We start from the raw sequence: 19,547 nt of genomic DNA, 5'->3' as shown, positions 1-19,547 counted from the left end.
TCCTCTTGTCTAGATTTCAACTCTGGGAATACAGGCTTTTTCCATGAGGGTTGGGGAAACAAACTCAGATCCTTACACTTCCGTAGCAAGGACTTTACCCACTGTCCCATTTCCCCAGGCCACTAAGAAGAACAAATTATTTAACCAATATTTCTGTGCTATCTTGGGTTAAAGTCCGAAGTTCAGACCTTGAGAGCTGTGTGGATTAAGAACCATCATGAACTGGTCAATGTTGCTATCATTTGCAAATATTTTTTAACACCACTGAACGAATTGCTTTATGTACTTGTTAAAACTCACATGAGTGATCTTATACGCTAACAAACACATCTGCTTGGCACTCTGCAGGTGGAATGTCACCCATACCTCAATCAGACCAAGCTATTGGAGTATTGCAAGTCTAAAGACATTGCGATGGTTGCGTATGCTGCATTGGGGTCCAACAGAGGAAAGGAATGGTAATGATCTCTGTGAAGTTGTTTTAGTCACAGATACAATATGTAACCTCTAAATTCATTACACAGCAGTCTAAGAGAAATGAAAGTGTAGAGGACTTCATCTTCATAAACCTTTACTAATCCACACCAAGATTGTAAGAACTTCCTGAAATGCTTTTTAAAGATTGTATGTGTATGAGTGTTTTGCCTGAATGTATGTAAGTATGTGTGCCTGGTGCCCACAGAGGCTGGAAGATGGTGTTGGATGCCCTGGAAGTGGAGTTCAGATAGCTGTTAGCAACCAAGTGGGTGCTGGGACCTGAACTCATGTCCTTTGGAAGAGCAGTAAGGGTTCTTGACTGCTGAACCAATTCTCCAGCCCTGAGTTCCTGAAAAATTTTTAATAATGAAATTATTAAAGCATTTTTGAAACAGCAAGTTCTCATACAACATATTTATTACCGTGGTGTTCTTTACCATGTAGATAAAACTTCTTGACTCAATCTTTTCCTAAATTCTGAAAAAAGTGTTCTTAAAATTCTAGCTCTTTTTCTTTGATCCATGTATGTGTGCACTCGTGCACCCCCGTGTGCTCGCACATAAAGAAACAAGGCAAATATTGAAACAGCCAAAGGATAATAAAGAAATTCTGGAGGATAAGCTATCACTAGCCTGAATGGGAAGCACTGAGAAAAATGGATATTCATTCTGAGACATGAAGCACCTGCCTTTTGTCTTAGGATAAAGAAGGATAATCCAGTTCTCCTGGAGGACCCGGTTCTCAACAGCATTGCTGAAAAGCACAGAAGAACACCAGCCCAGGTCGCCCTGCATTACCAGTTGCAGCCGAGTGTGCTGGCCCTGGCTAAGAGCTTCAATAAGAGAATCCAGGAGAACTTCCAGGTATGTGGCGGGGTTGGAGCAGGTCTAGGCAGGGCACACCAATTCCTGTTGCTGCAATTTCTTGAAATGTTTTCAATGTATGTACAAGCAGAACTTAAATCATTGTATACTCTCTGCATGCAAGTACTGTGTTTAATGGTGTCATCCTCCATCTTCAGCAAGGAAGAAAATGCAGCTGCTGAAAAGAATTCTAAACAGCGATCAGATTGGGTTCCCAAATTCAGTTTTTGATCTTACATTATGACCCTTTGGTTTATCATCCTTTGTTTTTATTATTATTTATTACTACTTTTTAGCATGTGTATATTTGTGGTGAGCATGTGTGTATATGTGTCCACGTCTGTGCACACATGTCTTGATTCCTTAACCTGTGTCCGAGCCATTTTCTCTTGTTTGAACAGAATACCAGAGAGTGAGTAATTTTCAAAAACAAGTTTACTTGTATCACAGTTACGATGGTAGAAAGGCTAAGACTGGGGAAATATACCAGACGTGGGCCTCAGGTAGAAGACTAGGTACATGTAAAAGGGAAAAAGTACCAGGGGCAGGTTGACTTAAGAACAGTGTACACATCAAGAACCATTTTAGCTGTAAGAGAACATCTACCTGGAGAATTAACCCAGTGACAGTGATACTCCTCATTTCCGAGGGAAGATTCCTCTTCACCTAAACCACTCTTAGAGTCTCACAACTTCTCAACATCCTCATGATGAGTACTAAATGTCATTTTGGAGGAGACAAAGTACATCGAAACCATAGCCAACTATAAAAAGAAGGAGGCAGATCAGGTGATAGTTGGGTGAGAAAATGCCAAGAATTCTTTTGCTGTGACACATCACGCAATACAAACTCTCTAAGGGCAGATTACGCATGTGATTCATGTATCTGAATAGATGAGCTGCATGACTTTAAGTCTATGACAATTGTCTCATAAAAACCTATGTAAATTTCTGCAGAACTTTGTGTGACTATGAGAGGAAAGGAGAGGAAGAATGGATGATTTGGATCAACTAATCTTTTATGTTTCTAACAGGTTTTTGACTTCCAGTTGACACCAGAGGATATGAAAATCCTAGATGGCCTAAATAGAAATATTCGTTATATTAATGATTCCATGTAAGTAACTTTTTCTGTTGAAGACAGTGAGGGACAGGATAGTAGAACACTTTGGTTTATTTCACCTATAGAAGATTGAATCTTTTGCTTCGGAAAATTGTTGGGAATCATTTCTTCTTCAGATCTGACACCTGGGACCTCCTCTGAGACTTGGGGCTCTGTCAAAATTAATATCCTAACAGGGACTGGTAATAGAGCTCATTAGTTGAGAACAACCCTGTGAGGTTTGATGGTCCCTAGTCTGAGGTCAGTGAGTATCAGTCTCTGACATTCAGTATCACAGAGCTCAAGAGCTCTGAAATTCCAGCATTGTACTTGTCATCTCCAGTTGCATCCATCCAGCAGGGTGATTGGGAGGTCTTGAATACAGGTCCTCTGCGTGTAGAGATCTCAGTGTTGTGGCAGATTCCTATGGGAATGCACTTCGGAGATATCCCCCAAATGCTATTCTAGGGACCTTGGGAATCTCTAGATTATTAGAGAACATACCCATCCCATAGATCTAGATTAATACTGTAGGGAGGACTGTGAAACACAGTTTCAATCATCATATACAGGAAAGAATTAATTGCATGAGTGGAACAGATGGACTACAGAGATCTAGGTAGGAATCCATCAGGTCCAAAAATGACATAATTAGCAGCATAAAGAACAAAAGTTGTCTGAACAAACAGAAAGCAACCAAAAACATTAAAGAAATTAGCAAATATCTGTTAGCAATATCCTTAGATGTAAATGGCCTTGACGCTCTAATAAAGAGATGCAAACTGGTTAGCTGATCAAATTATCTGTTGCTTCCAAAGGATGACTCACTTGGAAAGATACTTGAAGACTGGGAGCCAAAGAAAGGAAGTCAGTCTATCATGTGACTAGAAACTATAAACAAGCTGGTGTAGCTACTCATATATGATAATGCAGACTTCAAAGAAAATTAATCAGGAAGACAGAAGGAAGGTCACCACATATGAATAACAGGAACAATTCATGAAAATGATAAATCACTTGTAAATATGTACCCTTTCACTGTTTGGATTCCTAATTTCAAACAACAAATGCTACTGGATGTAAAACATCAATGACAATCGCAGCCAACAATTTCATTACCACACTTTTATCTTTAGATTAGTCATCCAAATGAAAAATCAGTGAAATACCTTCAGAGTTCTATTTGTCATTAGATCAGATGACCATAACAGATATCTGCAAAATATCCCATTCAACAAACATGAAATGTACATACACACCACAGTTTAGGCCACAAATCAAGCCTTAAACAAGTGGAAACAAATCAAAATAATCTCTTATACTCTTAACAGATCAACATGTAATAAAAACAGAAATAAATGGCAAGAAAACTTCAGAAACTATACAAACATGTGGATATCAAATGATACACACAAGAATGGCAAGTGGGTCATTCAAGAAACCAGAAAGCAAATTTTTAAATTCCTCTATTCAAATGAAAATGAACTGGGATGTAGCTAAGGCAGTTTAAGGGGAAAGTTTATAGCTATGAGTTTTTACTGTAAGTAGTCAGAGATATCTCACATAAACAGCATAATAATGCACCTCAAGTCATAGAAGAAGAAGACAAATCTAAAAAATAATGATGATTCAACTAGAAATTAATCAATTGAAGGTTGAAAGAACAATGTATAAAGTCTATCAAACAAAAAAATTGGCTTTTTAAAAAGATACATCAAAAGTGGCAAAACTCTAAACTAACCAAAAGAGAGAGAAAGCTCAGACGAATAAGATTAGAATAGAAAAGGGGCTGTTAGGATAGATCCCAAAAATTTTAGCTGATTCTGAGGGAATACACTGAAAATTAAAACTGGTTTAAGATTCTACCTCGCCCCAAGCAGAATGGCAGTGATTTGGTAAACATACAAAAACAAAAGCTAGCAAGAACATGGGGAAGAGGAACCTCAGCACCTTGCGTGATATAGCCACTATGGAAACCAGCACAAAAGCTTTTAAACTCCACTGGACAAGTAGAGGCCTCCTTGATAATTCTACCTGTTCTCCAAGGTCAAACACAACATACCTAATTTTAGAGCTTTATGCTTTGATGGAAACCCCCCTCATGTTAGGGCTATGAACATCAGTTTCAGCTTAGATCTCTTTACATCTAATTAAACATCCAGCCTTATGTGTTCTGTATGTCAGTAGTTCTCCTTCCTTTATTTCTATCACTAGTACCACTCCCTTTATTCCAGGTCATGATTTCAATTTGTTTGTATTTCAAAAAAGAAAATCCTGTTGCTTTTGTGTCCAAGCTTCACCCAGCGTAGCAGAGACCCACAAAGACCCTCTCTTTCTCTTTCAGGCTTACTTCATACCCAGACTATCCATTTTTTATGACTTGTAGCAACTGAATCTGTGGTTTCGTCAAACTTCTTTGATTTGGGTCGATGTATAGAAAACACCTCAGGAATGAGAAACTGCCTGGCTGACTTTATATTGCTCAGCTGGAGTACCTGTATCAGAGACGTCTCTACACACAGTATTATTCAGCAAAGAAAATAAAGATACGTTTCAAACAGTTTAGCCTCCTACAGTTTGGGCATTTTCTTTTCATTTTGATGTTGTTTGTTTTGTTGGTTTTCCTGTAATGAATTTAAAATGCCAGTAAAGCACCAAAAAATCAAGGGCTGGCAAGATTGCTCCTCCTCAGCTTACTGACTCCCACATGTTATTCTCTGACCTCTGTGCTCCTGCATGCACACACATACACATGAACATACACATAAGACACACAACAAATAAATAAGATGTAATTAAGAAGTTAATCTTTTGGGGCTGGAGAGATGGCTCAGCAGTTAAGAACACTGATGGTTCTTGCAGAAGACCCAGGTTCGATTTCCAGCACCCACATGGCCGCTAACAACGATCTGTAACTCTACTTCCAGGGGATCCAACAGCCTTTCTGTCCTCTGTGGGCATTGCACGGCAGGGGTGCACTTACCTACATGCAGGCAATACACTCATACACATAAAATAAATAAAAACGTTAATCATTTATTATGTCTTAAAATTTTCAGGTAGTCTTTTCACTTGTGTATAGTTTTGGGTTTTTTTTCCCCTTCTGTAACTGTAGTATATAATGCATTTGTAATATGCTTTGAATGGACTGAATTTTTGGTTAATACATACACTAAAGTTGTCCAGATTTCAATTCAAAATACTTATCAAAGTAAATACCAAGAGGAATTTTAAAAAGGGACAAGTTTATATAACTTCACTCAGAAGTTAAAGCTTTTATAGTTATCTGGCAATTATTTTTATAGCAGTCATCAAAAATATGCTGCATCAAGCAATTATCAACCAATAAATGAAAACAATAAAAATTTTATAATTAAAATAGTAATTTCATCAAGTTTTCCAGGTACAATGTCCATCTAAATATCAATCTCATTTCCATATACTATACATTAACAATGGGATCACAGACATCAAAGGACATTTCACTCAGATTAATGGTTGACTAAAAGGGTTAAAAGGTCCACAAGTTTATTATGGAAGCTAGGAAATACCAAAATCTGCTATTTTCAAGATCTTGAATCCATTTTGTTATTAATTTTCAGCACATTTGAATCATCTGATGAAGTCCAATTTGTAAACTTTATGTTTCATGATCATACTTTTGGTTTTAACTCTAAGAATATCACCCAGTCCTAGATTCTAATGTTTTTCCTCTTTGAAGTGTTATATTTTTTAATTTTTCATGTATTTTTTAATAATTAAAAAAAATTTTAGAGTATTTAATAACCACATAATTAGAAGAAGCATTTCATTATAACAGCATTGATGTATTCAATAACAATTTTCAGAGCTAAGATGCATCTCTTTCAAAATTGGCTATAAATTTTTAGGTTTACAGTTGAATTAATACAGTTATACAATACTGTACTCAGTAAAAACCCTATAAGACAAAGTTGAATGAGGTTTTAACCTTTATAAAAGATCTCCATTTCATTATTGAAATACACAGTTTCATACAGAAAAATTCATTTTTAATGCAATTAACACTAAGATGTTTGCACATACAATTCTAATCTCTATATATCTGATTATTACTAGTCACTGTCAGTTACTTTCTGAGATCCTTGGCATCTGAGCATGGATACAAAGTCATCAGGTAGATATCAATGGTAATATTTTTCACATCAACTAATTATTAAGGAGCAAATTGTTATGCTTTGAAGAATGAAGAATTATTTTTTAAATTATTTTTTAAAAATTTAATAATCACATGATTAGAAGAAGCATTTCATTACAGCTTTAACATATTCACTAACACATTCCAGAGCAAGGATACATCTCTTTCAAAAGTGGCTGTAAATTTTTAGGTTCACAGTTGAATTAATACAATTATACAATATTGAACTCAGTATAGACCTTGTAACTGTGGTGAGTCACCTGTACTCTTGAGAAAGGAGGCCGTGGAGACCCCACCAGATGGACCTGAACCACTGTCCAGTCTACAAAGAGGAGTGTCAACGCAGAGGAAATAGTTCCTCCATGCTTCCAAGTGAAGCCAGCCATGGTCAAGTAGGACCTTTGACATATCTTCACATAGATGGAACTGGTGAAAGAAAGGAACCAGGGGCTCCTCCCAAGCCCATGTGACCCCTGAGGAACAGATCCTCAAACAGCCTTAAGAGTAAAAATAAATTGTTTTATCTGGGCGAACTGTAGGGTCTTAAACAGCCAAAAGGAAAGTATAACCAAAGATTAATTCAGTCAATATAATTTTCAATAGTCCATATGTTTCGCTAAAGGCTACATAACAAGAAACAATGCCAGACAGGAGATACCTTCCTCTGAGTTATTGGCCAAGGTGGCTCAAGAGACTCCCAGACAGTAACCCAGCACAGAACTGGGAAAATGAACAGCAGACCCCAATATTATCCAAAGAAATATTGACAACTGATTGCTGCTAGATGTATGTAATGTTCACCCAGTGAATATTTTCACTAGCTCATCTACTACATGGAATCTGAGATCTATTAATTTAGAACATGCCCATTTCAGAGACATCAGTTCTCAGTATGTGAGAACTATCCCCAAGATGTCAAGAAGCTAGGGAAAAGATGCAGAGCTCAAGAATAGCAGAGACTACCAACAAAAGTGCACCACTGGTTATTAAAATTAGCAAGGGGATCTTTACAACTTGGGTCAGAAGGAAGTGTGTATATATTACTTAAGACAAAAGTGACTTCAATCAAACCATATTATCACTGGCTTAGTTTAAAGCAATACCATAGAGTTAGGCATGTTCTTAGACCCAGTTGTAAAGCTGTACATGTCCCTATAATGGTTTTACCTATTTATGGCTTACTGACAAACAATGGAAAAAGTCATTGTCATTCCTCAGGGGCCATTGCAAAGATTATAATGCAACATGGCTGCTGTCATGTCAAGCTGAACGCGCAGTTCCCATTGCAGTAAAGATTCCGTGTACTCCTCAAATATGTTTGCTTAGTTCAATAGATTTTGTTTTTCAAATATTCAAGGTATTGAAAATAAACTTTAAAAGTTTGCTTATCATCTAGTTAGGCTAAGAAATAAAATTGTTAATCATCTTTCATCTGCCTTCTTACACGACTCCTAAAAGAACCACTATTTTAAATTTCATATTTTCATTTCCATCTACTTATAAGATTTCCCAAGTTTCGTGCATGTCCATTATAAAAGCTATCAAGCATCTATGACTGTGAGCATTTTCTGGGTATTGCCAATAAGTGACAGTGTAAAGCATTTGACAGCCTCATTTAGCTTTAGGTTGTTATTATTTTGGTTTCTAATATCTTTAGTATCTGTTAATTGCACCTGAACTCTCACGAATAATAATGCAAATATAAATTAAAGTAATAATGTTTCATTTCTATCCCCTTTGGCACTAATTTTTAATATTCAATAGGTAGTTATTCAAATATTAACACTGACTTTGTCTCACTTCCTGAATGTCTCCTTAAGGAATATATCAACAATGCTAAAATTTTATGTCTTAAATGGAGAAGATGATTTGTAATCACGTGTGTCCTAAGCCCAAAACTCCAAATAGTTTTTAAAATGGCATAAGTTGTAAAGGTTATCAGGTTCAAAGTGGAGATATTTGTCAAGCCGTCAGTAAATAAAGTAAGGAGGCAAGCTGAGAAGTGATGAAGGAGAGCGTCTAATATGCATAACATTGATGATAATAAGAACATTCACAACCCTGCCAGATCTCTGCTGATAGTGAGAGCCGGAAGGTCTCAGAAAGACGTAACCCAGATAGATGCCTCTAACCAGGGCTGCGGGTTTTCTCAGTGTCAGCAAAAGAATTAGAGAGGAGATGAAGTAAGAAGGAGCGCGTGAAGCCCTGTGTATTAGTTCACCTTTTATTTTTAGGACAAAACACCATAACCCAAGCAACTGACTGAATTAACTCAATTTGGGATTACAGTTCCCAACAGATGAGAGCTCATCATGTCAGGAAGGCAGGAGAACAGAAGCAGGAAACTGGAGCTCATGTTTCCAATGGCAGACACAAAAACAGAAGGCAAACTGGAACTGGAGCAAGGCTACAGTTCCTCTCAAACCCACCCTCCAAGGATTCCATGGCCCCACAGATTCCACGACCCTCCCCAAATAGCACCACCAACTGACCAAGTATTCAAATACTTGAGTCTATGGGGAACAGTTCTCGTTTAAGCCACACACAGATTTTCTTAGTAAAAGCTCACACTTGAGAGGAAACAATGGCTTCCCAGGATAGCAGGCTTCATAGACTCTGTTTGGTGGGCTTTATTGTAAAACCGTGGGATGTTGTATAATTTTACATAAGATTATTTTAACTTTAAGAGAATTTTTGATTTGAGAATTTCATACAATGAATTTTTCTCATAGCCAAGCTTCCTTACTGTTTTCACCCTCACCCTATCACTCCGCACCCCCACCCCAACTTTGCGTCTTCTGTTTCCATATGAAAAATTCCATTCATATTACACAACATATCTGAGCTGGATGCCAGGAAAATCATATCTCATTAGAGTGTCAGTGATCTATAATTCTTACACAGAGGTGTGCCAGAGTAAGCACCCACTCCGTTTCCTTTGGACAAGGAAATGTTTTGGATGACGACATGCCCAGGTTTCTCTTGAAAGGGAATTTTCCTTCTTAATTTCTGTTTCTCTTACACACTGCTTAGGAATGTCAAGTTGGGATTTCTCTTTTCCTCAGTGATCATAAACACTTGGTTTTATTAATCAAAATTCATTTTCTGAAGCCCTTAGATGCAGGTTACATTTAGTTTTTTCTAGTCCTCACTCAACACAATGACCCACTGTGTACTAAGGCATTCTCTAACAGACCGAATCACTTCAGGGTTTTGCCAAAGGGAAAAGGAGAAGCTAGGACCTCAGAGCAAACAACAATTAGCTCACAGACATGCAGTCCAAGATTCTCTGAGTGGCAGGCCAGAGTTTTCAGGGCTGCACGACAGCCTGACACCAGTGTCCTCCAGTTTATTTTCTGAAATCTGTATCCTAATGTTGAGGGCTTCAGGCAGGTCTCGCAGCTGCTGGGTAATGATTTTGTTCAGCCCCTATGGCTGCCACCAGGGTAAGAGGGCTTTCTGTCTCAGCTCGACATCACCAGACTCACCATCACCGCCATTGCTCCATTTGCTCCATCATTTTGTCTTGCAGATTATTTTCTTTCTTGCCATATCCTGGGTTCAGAATTTTGAGACCAGTATAGAAGCGCCTGTGATCAGGTAAATACTCATCTTGAGTGATAAGATTTCTCATGTGGTCCATAGAACGTATTCAGTCTCTTGGGAAACTGTGTGCCCTGACCCTGAGGCTGGCTGCCCAAGGTGTGCCTCATTTCACCACCATCTTGATTCATCTCCTGCACATGTTATTTTTGACTAGGCCATTCACAAGGAATGTGTCCTATCATTTATGTGAAGTGATAGGTTTGAAGGTTGGCTGTGCTCTCTATATTTTTTCTTTTAGTGTGAAGCCTAGTCATGATACGGTTGATTTATAGGTTATGTTTCCGTTACTTTATTTTACATTTCTTCTTGTTTTCATCTCAGTTCTTCAATTTGACACTTTCTTCTTACCTGTCACCGGGTCCCTGTGGCAGAGCCCCAACAATACAAAACTCGTGACAGTCTCCCACACATATTTCTACAAGGAAAGGTTCAGAACAAGTATCTGTAATGGTTTGATAGGTATACTTAATTTTAAGACCACTGAACATTTTTGACTGTATGCATATGTAAACAATTTAGCTTTTTCAGTATTTCCTCCCTACTTGATTCTGAGATTCTTATGAAAATAAACGTATTCTAGAAATGGACATTGGATGGCCAATTAAAGGCCACTAGGATGGCTTTTCACCATCCATGACACTCTACACTCACAAGGAATTCTCTTGCATCTTCTTAAAACATCTGGGAGGAGAACAACAGTAAAATGGCTCTGGCAACCATAAAAATTTCTTAGTCTGCTACATGGGTCAAGAAAAGACAGCTAAAAGCTGCAAATAAGCTTTTTTCCCCCAGTTAATTATTTATTTAATAACCACATACTTAGAAGAAGCATTTCATTGTATCAGCATTGACATATTCAATAAAAATTTTCTGAGCTAGGCTGCATCTCTTACAAAAATGGCTGTACATTTTTAGGTTTACAGTTGAATTATTACAGTTATACAATACTGTACTCAGTATAAACCCTATAAGACATAAAATTAAATGAGGTCTTAACCTTTAAAAACGATTTCCATTTCATTATTAAAATACACAGTTTCATACAGAAAAATTCATTTTCAATGCAATTGACATTAAGATGTTTGCACATGAGTTTCTAATCTCTATATATCTGATTATGACTGGTGACAGTCGGTTACTTTCTGAGCTCCTTAGCATCTGAGCATGGATGTAAAGCCATCAGGTAGATTTCAAGGGCAACGTTTTTCACATCTACTAATTCTTATTATTTTTTTAAATCACAATTTTTAAAATTTTTAATAAATACATGATTAGAAAAAGCATTTCACAACAGATTTAACATATTAAGTAACATACTCCAGAGTACGAGTACATCTCTTTCACAAGTGGGTGCAAGTTTCTAGGTTCAAAGTTGAGTTAATACAGATGTACAATATTGAACTCAGTATCAGCCCTGTAAGACATAAAATTGAATGAGTTTTTTAAACGTTAAGAAAGATTTCCATTTAAGAATATGTTATTCCTTGCAGAAAGACTCATTGTTTTTGCTACTAACGCTGAGATGTTGGTGCATGCATCTCTAATCTGTATGCATCTGATTATTGCCAGTCATAATCAGTTGCACTTGGATCCTCAGTGCCTGTGTATGTCTATGAAGTCATCAGGTAGATTTCAATGGTAATGTTTATCACCTCTACTAATTAGCATGATGTAAATTTCCATGCTTCCTCCTCAAATATAATACATCTTTAAATATTCGACTATACACCCACTTCCCAGATGGCACCCTCCCATAGCCTCCCTCCCCCCACTAGAGCCCTTATACTCTTATATCCTTGCTACTGTCTGCTGTGTTGTCGGTACCCCAGCCAATCCCAACTACTTGCCCTTCTGGTGAATCTAGTCAGCCTACCTAGAGGTCTTTGTTTTAGGAGGGTCAGCTGTTCCTCTTCTAGTAGCAATCAGTTGTCAATACTCCTTTAGATAAGATTAGGGTCTGCTGTTCATTTTCCCAGTTCTATGCTGGATCCAAGCTAGGACCAATGCCCTCAATAATGTGCCAGTCTCACTTGATATGCTCCTGGGCCACGGAGCCTTTACCACCCCTATCAGCCAGGCTCAGATTAGAGATGCCCATTATTTTACACAACTCCATGGGTTGGCCTTCCAGGCCCTTAAGTCCTGCTCACCAAAGGATCCCTTGCCCTGTTTCCATAATCTCATTCAAGCCCAGGGTGAATCCTTTATGGACTTCTTGTCCCAGGCCACCACTGTGGATACGGTCCAGTGCCGTATACCCTACAGCCCCCATTAGGACATGCTTTTAAAGCAGCTGGTTTGGGAAGGCCTTAATCCACTGACTCACACTGCCATTGCCCCGGTACGCATGGGAGGCATTAATAAATGGATCTTGGCCACCGAGATCTCAGTTACACACAGGGACCCATTCAGGTGCTAACTGCCTCCCTTTCTGCCCTGCTTGCTGGCCGCTGCCCTCCACACTCAGGATTTAATAAACCAATACCTTTACAGTGCCATCCATATTCTACAGCAACAAATTGACTTGCTGGTGGAAGAGATAGATACAGTTAGAGAAATGACCCTACTTGCCTGTGACCCAAGGTATAAGGATATTTGTTTGACCCCTTACCTGGTCTCCAATATCACAGTAGCTAGAAAAAATTTAAAGGATTACATTACAGGCTCATGGTCCAATAAATTTCTCAATTACACCATCCAATTGTGAGGACAAATTATTGTTCTCAATTGTACAAGAGCTCCAGTTATAGAATTAAATACCACATTCCTTGAACAGATCTGGGGAAAATCTAAAGAAATTTTTTGACCCGTCCTGGCTGGTCACTTGGTCCCTCTTGGGTTGCATAGCTATTGCATTAATCCTCTTGTTCAAGTGTCTTTTTCAGCACATCCATAGACAAAAGGCCGCCAACAAAGCCACCTTACAGATCCTCATGATTATGAAATCCCAATAGGGGCCCACCTACTGAAGTAATCCAAGCCTGATTCACCAAAATAAACAAAGCTTCGGGCTAAATGCCACCTCCTAAGAGCTAGCCCACCTCCCTGGCAGATCTCATGCTCTCTGAAGGACATCTAGGTCAAAGCTGGTGGTCAATGACAGGTAAGATTCTCCCACAATAAGTCAACCTAAGACAGGATGGGCATGAAGCTAGATGCACACTCCGATGACTGGTACGACTCGTGTGTAGGGAGAACAACCTAAAACAGACACAGCTTCATAAAAATGTCCTAAGACCTGAGAGGACAGTTAGCCACTGCCTCCCCTGAGACTGCCAACAATTTAAAAGAAAAAGCGTGGATTGTAGGAGGCTAGGCATGAGACCAACAGCACAGGTGCACCCTGCTTCCTGTTGATGAGCAGGAAGACGCTGACTGGAAATCTGCCCCAGCAGCTAGAAACCAACAACACATCCACAGTTCCAATAGAAGAATGCCAATGGGACATAAGGGACCAATGGGAGGAGGGAAGGGGGTATAAAGGAGGTGCCTGTGTTCACAATAAACTAGCTTGCTTGCACATTGCCTAGTGAGTGTCCTGGAGTCTGTGTCATTGACTTGTCGCCTACTTATCCCCTGCCCCCATGAGGAGGAGGTCAAAGGGACCTTGGCTGCAACACCCAAAGATGCAATTTTGGTTTTGCAAACACTTATGAAAATCTGAAATGAAATCATGATTTTTGCTAAGATTTTGGCCTGCCTGCCTGTGTTCACAAACAGAGTCAACATAGTGATTTTTTCCACACTGCGCACTCATAACCCATGCATGTCCAAGACCACAATTCTCAGGCAACACGGCACTGTCCATGATTCCATGACTGTGTGGGGTGTAGAGCTGGCTCTCCAGAACTCTTGAGCTGGATATGCTTGCTTTTCACAGAATCACAGCAGGGAGAGACCCTGATGACTCTTTAATGGGATCCACTGGGGTTTCTTTTATGAAACAAGAAATGAGTTTTGTGGTGTGGTATATATGTGTGTGTGTGTGTGTGTGTGTTTGCCTGTGCATGTGCAAACCAGAGGTCAATGCTGTGTTTCCTCCTTTATCACTCTCTGCCTGATTCCATAAGACAGAGTCTCATTGAACCTGAAGCTCACTTATTCAGCTAGGCTAGCTGCAGCAATCCCTTGGGATCTCCCTGTCTCTGTTCTTCTCCCCACCCTCATTGCTGGGGTTACAGGCCAGCTTTTACACAGGTGTTGGGGATCTGAACTGTATTCTCCCACTAGTGAAGCAAGCATTTTACTCTCTGAGCTATGTCCCCAGCATCTTGTCTTCTTTTTATTTGATTTTTAAAAATACCACCAATAGTATATTTAATGAATACTTTTCAAAGACAGATATAGTAGTGCTTTAGTTCCTCACATCAATGGTAAATGATTCTTGTTTGCTATTTACATTGTTTAGAATTCCTTGTTTTGTGTACTCTTTTCCTCAGGAAAATTTCTAAATTCTAATATGCCTATGCAATGCAGAATGCATCATTTGGAAAGCAAAAGAGAAGTGACCCACTCATGTCCTTTATTTAATACAAGAATTTTCATAAGAACCTTCTTACTTGCTTCCTCTGGTTTGCTCAGCTACATTTCTTATACAGCCCAGGCCCCCTGCTCAGAAATGGCATTTTCCTAAGTGGGCTGGGCCCTCCCACATCAACCAGCAATTAAGAGAATTCTTCAAAGACATGGTCACAGGCCAATTTGATCTGGGAAATTCTTTAGCTGAGCTTCTCTCTTTCTAATGAACTTTTGTTTGTTGTCAAAAACTAACCAGCATAAAAGGCTCTGCCTCAATCACTGTGAAATGTATTCAAATTCCTGTTTGTGACACTATTGTTTAAGTAGTGTTTTTAAAGAAGCCTGCAACATAACAAGAATTTAAGCTTCCTTAGGTGGCGCTGGACTCTGGAGTGATTGACCCTCACTGACCCTTCCAATTCTGTGCAGGCTACGGAGTCTGACATTATTCATGCTGGGGACACTGATATTGTCCACATCTCTAATCCTCTCTCCCTCTTATGGGAATCTAGAGGATGCTGAGTCCAAAATTTAGATCTTAACACCTGGAAGAATAATTGACCTGACTGATGCCACTCCAGATTCTGAGGACCTGCCATTGTCCTAGGAGATGCTTTAAGTCCTTCTGCTCTCTGTTCCTGTTCTCAAGCTGTGTCTTTCGACTTCTTTAACAAAGGGGAGTCCATAGACTTGGTGCAGTCTTGTTCTACTGGAACTGGAACTAGAAGCCTCTAAACTGGCACAGATGAGCTGCTGGATTCTTTAGCAGGTCGTTTGGGGTGGACAGTCTTCCTTGGTTATTGTGTTTCTGTGTTCAGTTCTACAACACTGGGTACTTGCCACTGCAACTCAGGAATCAGCAGACAGGAAAGGTTAAGTATGGCCTTACATTCTTAGTCCCAAAGCTGAACATACATGGCTGTCTCCAGTTTCATTGCATTATTATCCATGGCTACCTCTTCATGAACACTTGAGTGATGCTCCCTGCCTCTTGGGGCCCCTTCTTAGGTGGACTAGATGTACTCATATGTGTTGGGGGTGTGTTGAATAATGCTTGGTCATGCAGGGGGATCTGGGAAGGGTTGACACCTCAGTGTTCACTCTCCCCACCCCATGCTCCTGTCTAAGTCTTTCTATTCCTGCCTCTTGTTTTCCAATTCTATTTAATATAAAGAAAAAAATTAACTAATATGAGGTATGATTATACATATTTTTAAGCCACAGTGATGGAATGAAGATAAATCATAGAATTTTTATACAAAATGCATAAGTATAAAATTACATTATAGTGGATGAGGATTTACTTACAGGAGTGTGGATGCTCCCAGACAAGGCTGTACTGGAAAGTCTTCACCCAAGCACAGATAATGACTTACCCATAAAATGTTGAGAGTCTCCCCTAGTCTTCCGCAGCCTCTTGCTCCTCCCACAGGCCAAGTGCAATTAGGGCCAAATTGCTCATCACAGGTTGGTTGGGAAGTGTAGTTAGATCTCAGGTAAGGGTCCTGTGACTCTCCTGCCCCTCCTTTCATGCTTGGGTAAACCCAGCTGTGATGATCTTAGATGCAGCTGAGTTCAGGAAGATGGTATCTGTCAGAGGATAGTCTTATAGAATATAAACAATCACAAATACAGCCAGATTTATATATTTTTTAATTGATTCAAGAATTTCATATATTTTGACTATATTCACACCTCCTCCCCTATCTCTACCCTCACCTTACCACCTGCTCTACTTCATGTCTTCTATTAGCAAATGAAAAACCCCATCCAGTGTACATAACACATCTGAGCTGGGTGCCATAGAAATCATATCTCATTAGAGTGTCAGTGATCTGTAATTCTTACACATGGATGTTCCAAAGTATGGGCCCACTCCCTTTCCTTTGTATGTGGTTTTGGGTGAGAATATGCCCAGATTTCTTGGAGTAGGATTTTCACAATTACTTATTTCTCTTACATACTGCTTAGGAATGTCAAGTAGGGAGTTCTCTTTCTCAGTGATCAGAAACATTTGGATTTCTTTAAACATTCAGGTCAGTTGTTTGCAGCCCTTACATGCCTCTACCATTTTGGCTGTCTTCATGCCTCACTCAGCATGATGACCCCACTGTGGACTAATGTGTTTTCCAATAGGGTTCACACAGGATTTTAGTGTGGGTAAAAGCAGAAGCTAGGTCCTGTACTAAAGCAGGCAGCAATTAGTTCACAGGCCTCTAATCCAAGATTCTCTGAGTGGCAGTTGGGAAGTTTCACAGCTTCACATGACAGCTTTTACATCAGTGCCCTCTAGTTTGTTTTCCAAAATCTGCAGACTTCTCAGATTCCTAAGGCTGAAGAGGACTGCTGCCAAGTCTTGGCAGGCACAGGTTGATGATGATGATTGGACATACCATGGATTGATGCTACTAGGGTGCATGGGTGGCCAGGCCAGTGCAGATCTACTGTCTTGGTTCTCCATTTGAAAAGTTTTCTTACTTGCCAAGTCCAGAGTTCAGAATTTTGAGATCAATATAGAAGCACCGATGGTCAGGTAACACTCCACTGTCATCTTTGTTTTCCTCCCCAGACCTTTATATATATACATTCCCCCTCTTTGTCTCTTCCTTCCAGAGTCTACCCTGGTTTCTTTAAATTAAAGTTTTTATTTTATGAGTGTTATGCCTGCATGTATTTAAGTGCACCCATGAATGCAATGCCCACAAAGGCCAGAAGAGGGCATTGGATCCTCTGGAACTGGAATTATAAATGGTTATTAGCTGACACGTGGGTGCTGGAATTCGAGCCCAGGTCTTCTTCAAGAGCAGCCAGTGCTCTTAACCTCTAAGCCATCTTTCCAGTCCCTAGTCTGTTTTTAAACATCATCCACTGTGACAGTGAATCCCATTTCAAGTTGCAGGCCAGGTCATCATCCCTGTCCTGTTGGATGACACCCTTTCCTCTGGCACCCCATCCTGGCCAGCATCATCTCTCTCATCATGTGACTCTTTCAGAACTGCCATATGTTTTTTGTATGCTGGCTTTCTTTTTAAGGTTGAGTATCCTATGTGCTCATAAATTTGGTTTATCTTCATCTTGGCAATACATTCTGCTGCCTTGGTTTTCAATATAAAGAGTAATCAAGCCATCAGTCACCAGATCTTGAATGAACTCAAAGCGTTTCTCACTAACAAAGTGCTTTGCATCATAATAGAGCCTGAAGTTTCTGGTTTGACCCAAATCTTAAAGCCAAAGTGTATGTTCCTGGCTGCAGCTGCCTCTCCTGAATGAGGTAGCATCACTCAATCACACTCAAGAACTGGTCACTGTCTTCTCTAGAGACCATGCAGTGAACTCTCTTCCATAACACTTTGGTTTGTTTTTTACCTCATAAATACCAGCACTCCTTGGAGGATGAGAGGCTTCCTGCTGCAGCTGTTATAAGATTTCTAAACAGGAGGTCTATGTCCATCTGTCTTGAATAGGGTTAGGGCCCTGGAAGCACAGTGAAGTAGGAGGGCTAGAGATTGGAGGCTGCAAGGGCAGGATGCAAGCACAAATTACTCATGTGTTATTATGGGGTTCTTGCTGACCTTGAGTGAATGCATTGGTGGCTGCCCCCTGGGCACCCCTGTAGCATGCAGCAGTACCTGCAAGGTTGTAGGGAGAGCTACAGAGAAGCTTCGGTGTGGGGAGAAGAGAGCGCTGAGGCCCTGCCGAGACCGGGTGTGGAGCGCTCATTCAGCATCCCCCCCTCCATCCCGCGTTCCCAGACTCCATCTTGTGAGAGCGTGCCACTCTTCCCAGAGCACTGTTGCCTCCCACCATCCCCTTGGGAAATCAGACCAGCCAAGACAGTCAGATATATCAAAGAATGTCCAGATAGATCTGCTCCTAAACAAGTGACGGTAAGGGATAAACATAATCTCCCATGTAAATTAGAACCCTCCAACCTGTTAACAGGACAGAAGCAATGCACAAACTGGGTCTCTCTAGAGCTGCAGTGAAACTCCTTCCTTCAACCTGAGCAGTCACACTCTTCTCCAGATACTTGTTTCCTCGCAAATTGTGTGTATAGATCACCTTGGCACCAAATACACAGACCACAAGTGCCTGTCCTTGTAACATCTAAAATTCCTTCACCTATATCTGTGCTCTCACTATGGACTCAGACATGGTAACATGTACAAACATATATGAGGATGTTCCAAAGTTATGGTGACAACTTTCTCCTATCATGAAATCAAGAGGCAGGATCTTATCACAAGGAGGAATTTGTAATTTGACAACTTACTCAGGAAAGAGTTGATGTACCTGTAAACAGGACAATTTCCCTCGTTTCTTTTGCAGCTCCCACAACAAGATGGGTGTTGTTCTCCTCCCACTGTGTATCCTGAAGAACCCAAAGGGCCTGATTGGTTGAGAGGCTTTGGACCTTGTGCAACGTCCATGCAAAACAACTCTTGCTCCAACAAGAGTGACAAATAGTTTATTCCAAGCTAATTATGAGTGACCATGGCTGGAAACATGGAGTGGCCCCAAGTGACATGTTCCAATGTGAAAGAGGTTTCCTGAATTTCTGTAGCCACAGATCAAAAGAAAGGCATGAACTGCAGAAACCCAAGTCTGCTTTGCTTAGTGGGGAAGCCTTGCCTGCATGAAGGTGATACCGATTAGGGAGGGCAGAGTTCTGACTCTGAGACTTGTCTTTCGTTACAGCAAGCTGTTTGTGCTGGATAGCTTTAGTGTCAACTTGACACACCTGGGTTGAGGGAGCCTCAGTTGGAGAATTGCCTCTATTGGACTGGCCTGTGGCCATGTCTGAG

The 19,547-nt window shown here is 40.1% G+C and overlaps 1 protein-coding gene across 1 annotated transcript; it reads left to right on the top strand.

The window, feature by feature from the left end:
- Nucleotides 1–348: 348 nt before the first annotated feature.
- Nucleotides 349–5,006, top strand: LOC103746652 (aldo-keto reductase family 1 member C15; the record flags this gene model as incomplete). Its single annotated transcript, XM_008848918.3, is given in 4 exon segments — nucleotides 349–458; nucleotides 1,178–1,340; nucleotides 2,374–2,456; nucleotides 4,786–5,006. Coding segments are annotated over 4 exon segments (405 nt in total), but the record flags the coding sequence as incomplete, so codon positions are not given.
- Nucleotides 5,007–19,547: the final 14,541 nt, after the last annotated feature.

The sequence above is a fragment of the Nannospalax galili genome, unplaced genomic scaffold (genome assembly GCF_000622305.1).
Source record: "Nannospalax galili isolate Female #2095 unplaced genomic scaffold, S.galili_v1.0 scaffold164, whole genome shotgun sequence".
Taxonomy (NCBI): domain Eukaryota; kingdom Metazoa; phylum Chordata; class Mammalia; order Rodentia; family Spalacidae; genus Nannospalax; species Nannospalax galili.
The sequence above is the reverse complement of the archived record's forward strand: the minus strand, read 5'-3'. Positions and strand labels throughout refer to the sequence as shown.